Raw genomic sequence first — 12673 nt, 5'->3', positions numbered from 1 at the left:
CATGTCTGGCCAGGAGGGAACACAGGCAGACGGCTGTCAGGCTATGAATCAGATTTTAAACCGTGATTCGAAGGGGAAGATTTTAGTTTTATTTCCCACTTGCAGAACAAAGAGCATCTGTTTTTGACGCTTATTATTTTATGCTGATCTGGGAGTTTAACTTGCAATTACAGATTCCACTTTGGGGAACTGATTCAAATATCCAATAAAATGTATTCCCCTGACATCTTTTTAAAGTGATCAGGGCGCTGTGAAATTAAATCCATATAATATGTGCAAAAAAAAATGTAATGTTTAAATGAAGATCAATATGTGTGATTCTCTTCAGTCCTATAAATGATGTGACTGGAATCACTGGGAGCAGATAGAATAGTTATTAGTTTTATTGTTCTGTGGAATTTGAAGACTGAGTGCTGAAGAATGAACAGACTTTGGCTGCATTCATGTGTGCTGCAGTAGTTTGGGGTAGAATGATTTCTTGGACACACTGGGAATCAGGAGAGCCAAAAGTGAGTCACATGGATGACTGCAGACATCACATTTAATTGTGCAATAATACTACAGCAAGCACAATTGGAGCAGGCTTGCTGACCTCACAGCTGAAAGCACTATTTAAGATCTGGCTACCAGATGTTCCAATAGGATCTAGCCAGCTGCTAGCGGAGGTTACCCTGAGTGTTTTAACAGGGAATATTTACAGCCTAACAGTTTGGAAGAGATGATTGCACTAATTTTCTTCTCTGCCCTGCTGTGGGACGAAGCTCAAGCGTGGGGATTCAAGGATGGAGTGCTGCATAACTCTATTTGGCTAGGTAAGAAATAATTTAATCACAAATGTTTTATTGCCAGAGTCCCTGTGTTTGTGGAACAGTATAAAAATAAACACTTTGCAGTACAAAAGGGAGCCAGGAGTTCGTGTAAGCAAAATCCTGCATTAAAATCGGTCATCGTGTTAAATGAGTAACGACTGTAAGTTTTGTACTTAAGGGCTCGCTGGTTTTATTGTTGCTCTGAAATGCAGGAAGAAATAGTTATGGGGTATATTTTCCTAGAGCATGAGGTGAAGTGAAAAGGGTGTTAAATAGTAGTTTGCTTCTAATGAAGGAAAATGTGTATGAAAAGAAACTTATGCCAAAGGAATGAATTATTTTCTGCGTGAACATATTTCAAATGCCTGGGGTTCTCCATATGAAACTAAATGGCCTGGAAATAATATCAATATATTTCCTAGGTTTCCAGGGAAGTGGAGAAATGTATATGTTTTGGCCATTGGTCTGTTCACATCATTAAACAGTGGAGAGGAGACTCCAGAAGGACTGTAGAAAAAGCTGTGGGAATAGTTTCTTACATCTCAACTGAGTTGAAATGGCTCTTGGAATTGGGTGGTTTTTTTTATAGGCTTCATAATTATCCAGCACAATAGAAAAACATATTCAAAATACAGTCCCATAAAGTGTGCCAAAACAAATATACGCTCTCAGTGCTCTGCTTGATAGACAAATATCTACAAACTCTTTCATCCTGTCTAGGGGGCTGCATATTTCTTTAAGGATTTAAGGAATTCCTGCAGGCAGTCCTTGTTTCTGTACGCTCAGATGTTTCACGTGGGACTGAGCCACATTCATAGCTGGTGCGGCAACCACGTGGCTCCAGTCTCTGCTCAGAGGACCATGTAAACTAAAGGGGACACGAAGGAGAAGCCATCTCCTTTAATGATTCCACTTTCCTTCTGAACTTGAAACATGCCCACTGTGTCCCACAGCTGCTGAAGGTGCTCAGGTGGGTGAGGGCAGCTCAGCAGCTTACAGAGGAGCTGCTTTTCTAATGCTGCTCTGTGGAAGAAGCAAAGCTTGCATCCTAGGCTGGGCACAGGGAAGAGTTTAGCACACACCATACCGCTTGCAGTCATGGCCAGAGTGGGTCCTTTGCAAATACTGGCTTATCTATGTGACTGCTGCAACCAGTGCCGTCCTGGGTGTGGGTGGCAGGGGCTCCTGCAACATAAATTGGTGATAACAGCCATCAGCTAAGTAGTTTTGCTTGGTAGGAATCAAAGTCAATTGGAAGAGAGCAGGTTCTAAATCTTTAAAATGAAGGGATAGAGAGTTACCAGGAATGAATGCTAAGACAATGTATGGCTGCACCTCAGCATTTACAGTGAGAGTAAATAAAAAGTAAGGCTAAGAGTTAAAACTGACTACTTGCTATGAGTAACCTCAATCTCATGCTAACTACAGACAAGCGTTACAGCAAGAACCTCCTGATAAATAGAACTTAGGAACGTGCAGTGGCATCTGAGCCCTGCTTATCTCCTTTGCTGATAAGGCATAATTGAGACCTTAGCAAAAACGAGGGAGTTTTCCATTTTACCTCTCCTCAACAAACCAGTAACACAGATGTCAAATCTTCTGCAAAGGTTAACCTCCAACTGCTCACGTGTTGTACCTTTTTTTTCTGTGTGTTACAAAAGATCCTTTGTTTTCTCAGTAAACACAGAGTCCTCCTGGAGCTGATTGCATTGCCATCCTGCTAATGTCTTTCTGGTGTGCACGGGATTTTACTGTTGCTCATTTTTGAAACAAGTGTGCTATAGCCAAAACTCAGTGTAAACTGATGAGGGGGTTGGAGCAGACTTGTTCAGATGTGCTCATGTGCTTATTCACCTACCAGCAAGCAGGTTTGCAAGGGCAGCTCTTCCTCACACTGTATCCACAGTTTCACCCCACTCACAGATGGTATTGGGGAGGTTCAGGAGCCATACCTGCTCCATTCTATGGAGTGCTCTGAGCATCACCTTGTGCCACAAACTACATGGCTGTCCTCCACTTAAAGTTAAATATTTTGCTTTCATCTTAGCAGTTTCATGCATATTGAGGGCACTTTATTAGGCCAAGTCCTTTACTTGCTGTGTTTGTGCAGCAGAGGTTGGCTGTGCTTTATTCTTACCAACTGCTGTGGGTCGCTGTCCTTGCCAAATCCCGCTGCTTCTCAACCTCAGGGAGAGCCTCTAAGAAATGTGAGCTGGAAGAAACAGGTCCCATCAGCAGTGTAACCTGTGATCTTTTGTGTAAGAAGCAAAGAAGAAAAAATGAATGGATAGAACACTCCCAATAAATGGGTTTTCAGGCAAATAAAGAGCAAGATGGGCTGGAGATTCTGCGCTGAACAGGAAGAGATTTCAGACAAGTTGCCATGGTGTCAAGGACTGCAGCCTTCAGGTAGAACTGGAGAATCAGAGTATCATTAAGGTCGGAAAAGACCAATAAGATCCCCAGCCCAACTCCCCATGCCCACTGCCCACGTCCCTCAGTGCCACATCCCCACAGCTCTGGGACACCCCCAGGGATGGTGACCCCCCACTCCCTGGGCAGCTGTGCAATGCCTGGCTGCTCTTTGGAGAAGAGATGTTTCCCAATATCCAACAGAGTCCCCACCCATGGGGGAGATGCCCAGCTGAGGCCCAGGCACACCAGTGCACATTTAGGGTAGGCTCATGCTTATGGGCTTATCCGTACCATCATGAGATTGTTCCCATGAAGACTAATAATTGTGTGTGTGTGTATTCAGATCTGCCTTTGTGTAGATAAGTACACACATATAATGTATAATGTACATATATTTAATTAGTGTTTTAAAGGTGTTAATAAGTACAATGCTTTGACCTAGGTGTGGTTTTGCTGATGTAGCTGATCTTTATGCACATTCCCTAATATAATTAACAGAGAGAGGAAAAAATGCCTTAGAGATCTGAGCAGTTAATTAGGATATACCATTAGTTAATGCTGTCAGATTAAACTGTGACACACTGAGCCAGCAGCAGCTGTCAGGGTTTGGTGTAGCACACGTGTATGGTCCATCTTCCTACTATTATTCCTAAGGCTACTATTATCTTGTTCCAGAGGAGTAGCAAAGAGATGGGTGATCGCTCCCAGCAGGATCCCACCACCCACCCAGGCAATGTGGGTGCTGCAGTCAGTGGAGCAGCGCTGGCAGAAACAGTGAAGAGCAAAGCATTCTGAAAAATGAGATGCCTGTCCATGCTGATGTTATAGCAGCAACAAATGGAGGTAGATGTCTTTTGAAGGATTAGCTGGCTCCATGAGCACTTTTGCCAGCACCCACTCTGTCCAAAGCTTCCGGACTGCTCTTGCTGCACCTCTTGCCAAGGTGACAAGCCTTACGTTTGGGCTGCCCCTTGCTCCTTGACAGGTGTAGGCAGCCAGCTCAGCTAACCCAAGGGTCCAATCCCATGGTTTCAACTCACTGTCAGTGCAATTGAATTCACCTTTCAATTCACTTACCTATGAGCTGCAGTGATTGGTGATCTCCTTTCCAGGCTGGCCCCGGAGAGTGCAGCAGGTCTGAGTGCTGCACTGCTTTATGCATTACTCAAACTTCCAGCTCATATGTGCTGAATTCAACACAATCACGCCATAAAGAAAGAGTGCTTGGGCTTATCAGGTTAGACACAACATCCTATTAGTGAATGAAAAATGAAACCTCCTACAAATCATTTTTTAATTTAAATATATATATTTTAATAAATAACATACCATTGCCCCATCCCTGCAGGCATTCAGGGCCAGGCTGGATGTGGCTCTGAGCAGCCTGGTCTGCTGGTTGTCGACCCTGCACACAGCAGGGGGTTGAACACAGATTATCACTATGGTCCTTTTCAACCCAGGCTGTTCTATGGTTCTATGATCCCCCAGCTGTTAGGTATTTTGACTCTTCCTTGCACTGGGACTGGACTTAGAAAGGTTTCTCCCCAGAACATGTCATCCCATGCCCATACCAGAGACGCTCCCCGCGATGCTGCAGGAAGCAGCTCAGCCTGCCGAGCCTCCTGTCAGCACCAACTGACTTCCCCAGGCACCAGGCCAGGGACTGCAGCACTGCCAAACATCACTGTCTCTACGAAGGGGATCTCACCATTGCTAACCACAATTCAGTAGTGACCATGTTCGTGTTTAAAAATATCCCAAACTAGCCAAAACTGCAGCCTGTCACTAGTAAAGAACATTCCTTTTTTCTCCCATGGTACCAAGAACTACTGCAAAAAAAAAAAAAAAGCTTGTTTTGCTCCTTTTCTCATTCTCCTTGAGTAGCAATAGCTACATACAGCCATTTCTCTCACGGTAGGCTAAATATAAAGAGATCTAAACTGTTCAGATTAAACACGCCTGTTGGTTCTGCGGCAGATTTCTATACATATGGCGTCGGGCAAGCGAAACAAGAAACCATTACAAAACCTGTCGCAGCCCTGACAAGTTCTGAGCTTCCCTGGAAAGCTGCTTCGTGTTGAACCTCCAGAGCAAAGGAAAAAAAAAAGATGATGAAGAAAGTGTATTAATTTTCCGTGCGGCAGAAATGTCAGCCAGCAATTGTTCTGGTTCTGCCCTTTGTGACACAGGCTCAGATATTTTTATTTCCCGTTTTCATTCCCTTTAATTTCTGCCTCTCTCCTATCCAAGTAGCTCTGATTTCACTTCTCTGGAGACTGAAAACAAAGCTGTGATTCATCTTAGGAAAGCACCAAAGTTATATCCAACAGTATGCTGTGAGAGCAGCCCAGAACGATAGGATGCACGGGGCGGCCGTGCCGACAGGGGCTGATGGTTCCCATAGCTACTGCTGGCTGAGCCATCCCGTGGGGCTCCTTCCCTGCATTTGCTGACTTTCCCTTCTTCAGAACCTTGCCAGGCTCTGACTAGCTCTATTGTTCAAGACTTCTGAATAAAACGGAACTCTGATGAAGATAGGCTGGGCTGGTTCAGCATGCAGAAGGGATGGCTCTGGGGAGACATCATTGCGGCCTTCCAGCATTTGACGGGAGCTTATGGGCAGGAGGAGAGCAACTCTGTACACGGTCAGATAGTGACAGGACAAGGAGGAATGTTTTTAAACTGAGAGAGGGCTGAGATTCTGCAATTCTCTGAAACCTCTGGTTCAGGAGAGGTGCGTTTCCTCTACACTTTGCAAACACTGCAGCTCCTAACTCAGCATCTTTCAGTTCAGTTTCAGAGGTGCATGTCCTGGGGAGACCGTGGGTGCCAGGAGAGCATCCTGCAACGTGGGCAGCTGGGATGTGATGCTGAAATCCTTTATTGTTGTTCCCGCAGAACGAGCAGCTGGGGTGTACCACCGGGAGTCGCGCTCCGGGAAGTACCGGCTCACCTATGCAGAAGCAAAAGCAGTCTGTGAATATGAGGGAGGACACCTGGCCACCTATCAGCAGCTGGAGGCAGCCAGAAAAATAGGTTGGGAAAAAAACAATCACAACTGTTTGCTTTTCACGTCACTCGTTCTTAATGGCTTCGCTTTCCATGAATGTTATGAACTCTGGGACTGAGAGACTTGTAAACTCCCTGGGTGTTTGCCTGGGTTGTGTGCAGTTTCCTACCTCTGTTACAGAGCATGAACGTGCCACCTACAGAGCTGCTGGGGCTGCAGCACAGCCGTGGGGCTGCGGGGGACGGGATGTGCCATTTCCCTCTCAGCAGCTGAGATGTGTTGTCCCAGCTCAGGCTGAACTGCATTTCTCTTTGATTTTTGACGAGGAATGATTATTCATTCAGAGAATTAGGAAAACAATGGAAAATAGCTCTAGAAATGTGCAGGCCACGCCGTTGAGTCAGAAGCTGGCTCTCAGCACCAGCACACATGTAGAAAGGGTACTTTTGTCTCTTCTGAGCAGCTCAGAGCCTGAGGACACCACAAATATGTTCCAGTTTGTCTCAGTGAAAACACGGAATTGGTCTCTACCAGACAGTGAATAACATTGCAATCTTTGGCTATTGTATTTAAGTTCTCAGCCACAGAGTGCTTTTACAGGATCTAGTTGTTTAGCAATAAATACTTGAGACGTTTTAAGTATTTAAAGTATTTGAAGTACATACTTTGTTTCCTGAGCTGTCCTCCATGTGTACTATTTATTCGTTCTCAGATCTTAATACGGTTTCATGAGATATGATTTATTACATTTACATGAGTTCAAAAGGGAAACAAAGAACACGGTTTATTCACTTACATAACCCATCCTGTGTGTAATTTGATTACAAATGCTGGTACAGCACTCAAATTACGCTACCCCGGAGACTGCATTTGATTTTTCTTTTCAGATGGAGAATGACTGATCATACTGTGGACAACACAAAGCAATTTCACATTCTGTGCTTAAAATTGTCAACTGTAAATACTATTCTTTCCCATAGTTCAACTTTATTAGACCAATTACATCTAAGTAATCAATTACCTCGAGTAAGACTTGAATGAAATGCAGTTTCTTGACTGGGATTGATTAATCCCACTGATGCCACTTTTCCTTCCTGATGCAGGTTTCCATGTGTGTGCTGCTGGCTGGATGGCCAAGGGCAGAGTTGGTTACCCCATAGTAAAAGCTGGAGCCAACTGTGGTTTTGGAAGAACTGGGATTGTGGACTATGGGATTCGCCTCAACAGAAGCGAGAGATGGGATGCCTACTGCTACAACCCAAACGGTGCGTTTAGAAGCAGCTCCTTGCACCTTGGGCCTAAGGCTATGAGTGCTACGGGGCAGTGTGAATGCTCTGAATGAGTTGGCTTCCATACCAACAATATACTGTGCTCAAAGGGAACACACTGATCCAGGTTCATTTGGAACATGGCACCAAGCCACTCTGCCGTAGCCAGCAGCTGGCATGGCTTGCTCAAAGTACAGTAACTCTGCACTGCACACTGCCATGGGCAACTGGGCCTATCCAAAGCCCCTACAGAAACTAAGGGTAATGATACACTCCTGTTGATTAACAAGGTAAATAATACTTGTAAATCCCAGAATGGCCTGGGTTGCAAAGGCCCACAGTGCTCATCCAGCCCCAACCCCCTGCTGTGTGCAGGGTCACCAACCAGCAGCCCAGGCTGCCCAGAGCCACATCCAGCCTGGCCTTGAATGCCTGCAGGGATGGGGCATCCACAGCCTCCTTGGGCAACCTGTGAACAGTGCGTCACCACCCTCTGGGGGAAAAACTTCCTCCTAAGATCCAACCTAAACCTGCCCTGTCTCAGTTTCAAGCCATTCCCCCTTGTCCTATCACTGCTCACCCTCACAAACAGCCATTCCCCCTCCTGTTTAATCATGACTGGCAGGACTTCACCAGATGTGGGACTTGTCCACATTCACCTCCATTTACTGCTCCAATGACTGAAGTATCGACGTGGCCACTGTGCCAGTTTATCTTGATGTCACTTCATGTAGCTGGGAAGATAGGACAAGCTGGTACCAATAAGAAAAGGAAAATTCCCTTTTTCTGTGCTTGGCTTCCCTGCTCTGTGCATTCTACCATGGCTGGCAGAGCCGGAACTGGAGTTGTCAGTGACGTCTGTACAGCTGTGCACATTTTGTTTGTGCCTGTGGGGTTTGAGCTTGTTTATATGAGCAGGGCAGTTGTTAACCAAATAGCTCTGTGGGGTGGGGGACACACAGATGTTCAGCACACTGAGAATACTTAGGCTACTGCGTTCATTATTAGTGCATGTATGTCAGCCCAACTCCCTCCTCTGTCAGCCTTCCCCTCTGGGACCAGAGGTTACTTTCCAAATGCTGTGTGTGGTTAGAGGACAAAGGGGAACCAGAGCTGCCAGCACTCAGAGGACAGCCCGAGCCTCTCCCATAAGAAGTAAATGCATTCAAGCTGCCGCACAGACTGGAAGTGGTTTGGCTGCAGGTGGGATATGAGCAGTCTGGGGGGCAAAGCCCTGGCTGAAGGGATCCTCTGCTCTTCCATGGCATGCTAATGATGTGAGGAACTTGCAGAACTGCTTGCCTGTCTGAAACACACCTCCATCTTCCATCCAGTAGCAGGGGTACAATGAAATGCACGGCAGCGCTGACCTTTACAAGTGGGGTAGTTTGGTTTTCTTTTGTGGTTTTTGGTGCAAGACGTGCTTAAAAGAGGTTTTTGAAGAAGAAAGATGAAGCCAAATGTCAGAGTGACTGGCAAGTACAGCCCTAAAGCTTAGAGTCCAGCACAGTCAGAAACCCCAAGTGTCTTTTGCATAAAGCACTGAAGTCTTGCCCAAAGTTCATAAAAGACAAAGGAAGCTGTTCCTCTGAATTCAGGGATCTTGCCTGTCACTTCTAAAAAGCAACAGCTAGAAATGACTGACACTCGTTAGGAACACTGACTACTGAAATCTACAGAACATGCAACCACGCTGGCTGTCCCTGTGTGATTTTCTATGGTTCTGCTGCATGGAAGGGCTGGAAGCATTAAATCACTGCCGTATCCAAAACGAATGCTTGGACTCTGATGTTTTTATTTCTCTCTTAGGAAAAGAATGTGGTGGAGTCTTCACGGATTCAAAACATGTTTTCAAGTCACCAGGCTACCCAAACGAGTATGAAAATGACCAAATTTGCTACTGGCATATCAGAGTGAAATACGGACAGCGGATTCACCTCCAGTTCCTGGAGTTTGATGTTGAAGACGACACTGCCTGCATGGCTGATTACTTGGAAATCTATGACAGCTATGACGATATCAACGGTTTTGTGGGCAGGTAATTCCAGATTCAATACACAAATAATCAAACGATTGCACCATTTTTTCTTTCCATCCAGAATATTGCTTCAGAAAAGCACCGTGATAGCTTGTCCAATTAGCACCTGTCATGATAGTAACACTTGAAACAATAGCACCTGACTTATCTTTCCTGGCAATTTGCCTCCCTTTTATTAACACAGGCTGTGAAGAGCTTCAGAAAGTCGTGCTTTGCCCTTTTCTGCTTTGTTACACTGCACGAAGAGAGCTGTGAGACTGTGCAGCCAGCTGCCTATCGTGATGCTCTCTGATTTTGCAGGAAGGCTGAGCGCTCAGACAGCATTTTGTATTTTCCTAATAGAAGGCATGGAGAAGAGGTGTTAAAGTGTTACTAAAAATATCTTTAAGTTTCCATTTGCTTTAGAAGTCAAATATTTTGCAACCAAAGAACAGATGTTACGTGTCATCTTTCTCATACAATTTAGTTTGTCTCTTCTCTTAATTCTCTTCCTCTCTTGTCAGCTTTTTTCTTGTACTTCTTTTTAGTATAAATACCTCATTTTTACCAGGGGAAAAAGTAAAAACAAAGTGATAAAAGTACTTTCCAATCCCTGCAGTTTTTCATAGCCTTCCTACAGATCATGTGGAGCAAAGCAAGGATATAGCCCATTTGTTTCTCCTTTAGAGATCATTTTAGGAGTTTTCCTTGACCAAGTTCTTTCTTTCTTAGCTTTGAGCTGCCTTCTATTTATTAAGGCCTTGTTAAATGGCCTTTTTACTTGTTTTGCATCATTTAGTTCCTTTGTATATTGAAAAATGTTTCCTAGATTTTTTCCTCCCCTAAAAAAAAAGCTTTACATAGGTGGGGTTGGCATACAGAGGGTAATGGCATACACTGAGCACCTGCAACCAGCTCAGCCCTGGAAGCCATGCTCCAAAGGAGGGCACATCCACAGAGCCACCATCATAGAATCATGGAATCATAGAATGGCCTGTGTTGTAAAGGCCCACAGTGCTCATCCAGCTCCAACCCCCTGCTGTGTGCAGGGTCACCAACCAGCAGCCCAGGCTGCCCAGAGCCACATCCAGCCTGGCCTTGAATGCCTGCAGGGATGGGGCATCCACAGCCTCCTTGGGCAACCTGTGAACAGTGCGTCACCACCCTCTGTGTGAAAAACTTCCTCCTAAGATCCAACCTAAACCTCCCCTGTCTCAGTTTCAAACCATTCCCCCTTGTCCTATCACTGCCCACCCTCATAAACAGCCATTCCCCCTCCTGTTTATATGCTCCCTTCATTAGGAGATGTCCCTGCACAGCAGAGCATTGCTGCTGTATCCTTCAGTCATGACTTTATTTATACTTTCTGTTTCAGGTTTTGTGGAGATGAGTTGCCAGATGATATCATTAGCACAGGTAACATATTTATACTCCTTATGGTTAAAAACAACCAAATCAGCCCAAATCAACTTTTATCCCTAATTTCTAGTTATAAACGGGTAAGATGACCAAAGACACTACCTTTGCTCTGTGCCCAAGGTGCTATTCCAAAGTGCCCGTATGCTCTTTCATCAACGCAGTTGCTTTGAAATGAAATAAAGTTCAAAATAAATAAATAAGTCGGTCAGAAGAATGAGCAGGGAGCAGCCTGCTGGCCTTGCAGGGGTAGCACACCCAAGGAGCAGACCTGCCGTCAGTAACCCAATCCCAGCTGTGCATGCAATCTTCTTGCATCACGTTTTCTAATTTAAAGAGTGAGGACTGCAAGAATAGTTCCAAAGCTGGTTATAGAAATTATTCCATGTGTCTGTTTAAAGTGACGTTCCCATTAGTGACAAGAGCCGGGGAAAAATAAGTTATAACGGAGTGAGATCATTAACATGAGAAGAATGATAAAAATGAAATAAAATGAAAGGAATGAGACGTGTCACCCATAGATCTTAGTGGCTCTGTGGCTGTTTCACACATCCTGATGTCTTAAATTGGGTGACTACACCAGTCAAGAAAAGCCAGTGTGAGCCATGGCAGTTCTGAGCGTGATCTACTTAAAGCACTATTGCTAATAGGTGAGGGGGAAACTAATTTTGAATGAGGTACAACTTAATGGCCAGATAACTATGAAGCTATTTAGAAATATAATGATGAATGAAGCTTTTGACTTCATCAGATGACAGAGGCTCCATATCCTGGCCCACAGGAGCCAGCTGCTGGCTGCAGCATGGGAAGCACAGGCACTGCAATGGGCTGGAGCGCACAGATGTGCCCTGAGCAGCAGTGTGACATCGCACAGCTGGAACAAAACCTTTTAAAGGACAGGGAATGCTGTGCAAAAGCACCGTGTTCATCAAAGCTTTTGCAACTTGTGTGCTCTACAGACAGTGGGGCTGAAGGAACAGCACTCCTCTGGGGCCTACAGCTCTAAAGCAGGCAGAGCAGGTAGTTTGCTGCATAGACCTCGGCATTTCAGGCTCCCCGGGAAGCCCCAGGTGTGCTGCAAGCAAAACGTAACCTTTGTTTTCCTTTGTCCTGTCCCAGGCAATGTCATGACCCTGAAGTTTCTGTCCGATGCCTCAGTGACCGCTGGCGGGTTTCAAATTAGGTATGTGACGATGGATGCACCTTCCAAGGCAGGGGATGGAAAGAACGCGACCTCCCAAGGAAAAACAAACTTCTTATCAGGAAAGTTTGGCATTATGTGAGACAATTCATTATTGTTTATCAGTTCTGATAACAAAGCACACCAGGAAAGAAATGATCAGATGGATTTTTAGATGGTAAGTCCCTTAAAAAAAGAAAAAGAACAAGAAAAAAGAAGAAGGATTCATTGTTGCCAAAGGCTGCAGAACTGTTTTTGTATATAAAGTGTCCCCTTCCCCCACTTCTTGTATCAAACTTCTTGTGTGAGCAACGTTTCAGTTCTTTTTTAACTCCTCATTTCCTTGGTTTCCCCATATTTATTTTTTAGACTGTTGTTTTTATTATTATTATTATTATTATTAATTCAATGCCCTGAATTCAAAAGGCCTTTAGAGTTTGCTTGTTCTAAAGACACACGAATTCACCCTGTGGATGGCCTGGCAGCCACCCATGTAAATGCCTGGAGTCTGAAGGTTGTGAAAAGCTCAGGATCCATGGCAATAGCAGCCATTGCCTT

General features: G+C 44.9%; 1 protein-coding gene and 1 long non-coding RNA gene across 2 annotated transcripts; one reads left to right on the top strand and one right to left on the bottom strand.

Moving 5' to 3' along the window:
- The first annotated feature begins 583 nt into the window (after positions 1-583).
- Positions 584-12427, top strand: TNFAIP6 (TNF alpha induced protein 6). The gene is made up of 6 exons (XM_015869039.2): positions 584-812; positions 6123-6260; positions 7338-7499; positions 9312-9540; positions 10895-10935; positions 12055-12427. Exons 1-6 carry the CDS (start codon positions 719-721, stop codon positions 12216-12218), a joined length of 828 nt encoding a protein of 275 aa, XP_015724525.1. The 5' UTR covers positions 584-718; the 3' UTR covers positions 12219-12427.
- LOC107316942 lies at positions 806-4419 on the bottom strand. Its single transcript, XR_001556647.2, has 3 exons — positions 4302-4419; positions 2947-3021; positions 806-1994 (listed from the first exon to the last, which is right to left on the bottom strand). It is a non-coding gene; the product is annotated as an uncharacterized LOC107316942 (long non-coding RNA).
- Positions 12428-12673: the final 246 nt, after the last annotated feature.

The sequence above is a fragment of the Coturnix japonica genome, chromosome 7 (assembly GCF_001577835.2).
Source record: "Coturnix japonica isolate 7356 chromosome 7, Coturnix japonica 2.1, whole genome shotgun sequence".
NCBI lineage: Eukaryota > Metazoa > Chordata > Aves > Galliformes > Phasianidae > Coturnix > Coturnix japonica.
This window is presented reverse-complemented; position numbering and strand designations above follow the sequence as displayed.

Excerpts from the sequence above, each read along its gene's own strand:
- TNFAIP6 (XM_015869039.2), top strand. The coding sequence starts at position 719 with ATGATTGCACTAATTTTCTTCTCTGCCCTGCTGTGGGACGAAGCTCAA. Across the intron at positions 7,500-9,311 it reads CTACTGCTACAACCCAAACG|GAAAAGAATGTGGTGGAGTC; the intron begins GTGCGTTTAGAA and ends TTTCTCTCTTAG. Across the intron at positions 9,541-10,894 it reads ATCAACGGTTTTGTGGGCAG|GTTTTGTGGAGATGAGTTGC; the intron begins GTAATTCCAGAT and ends TTTCTGTTTCAG.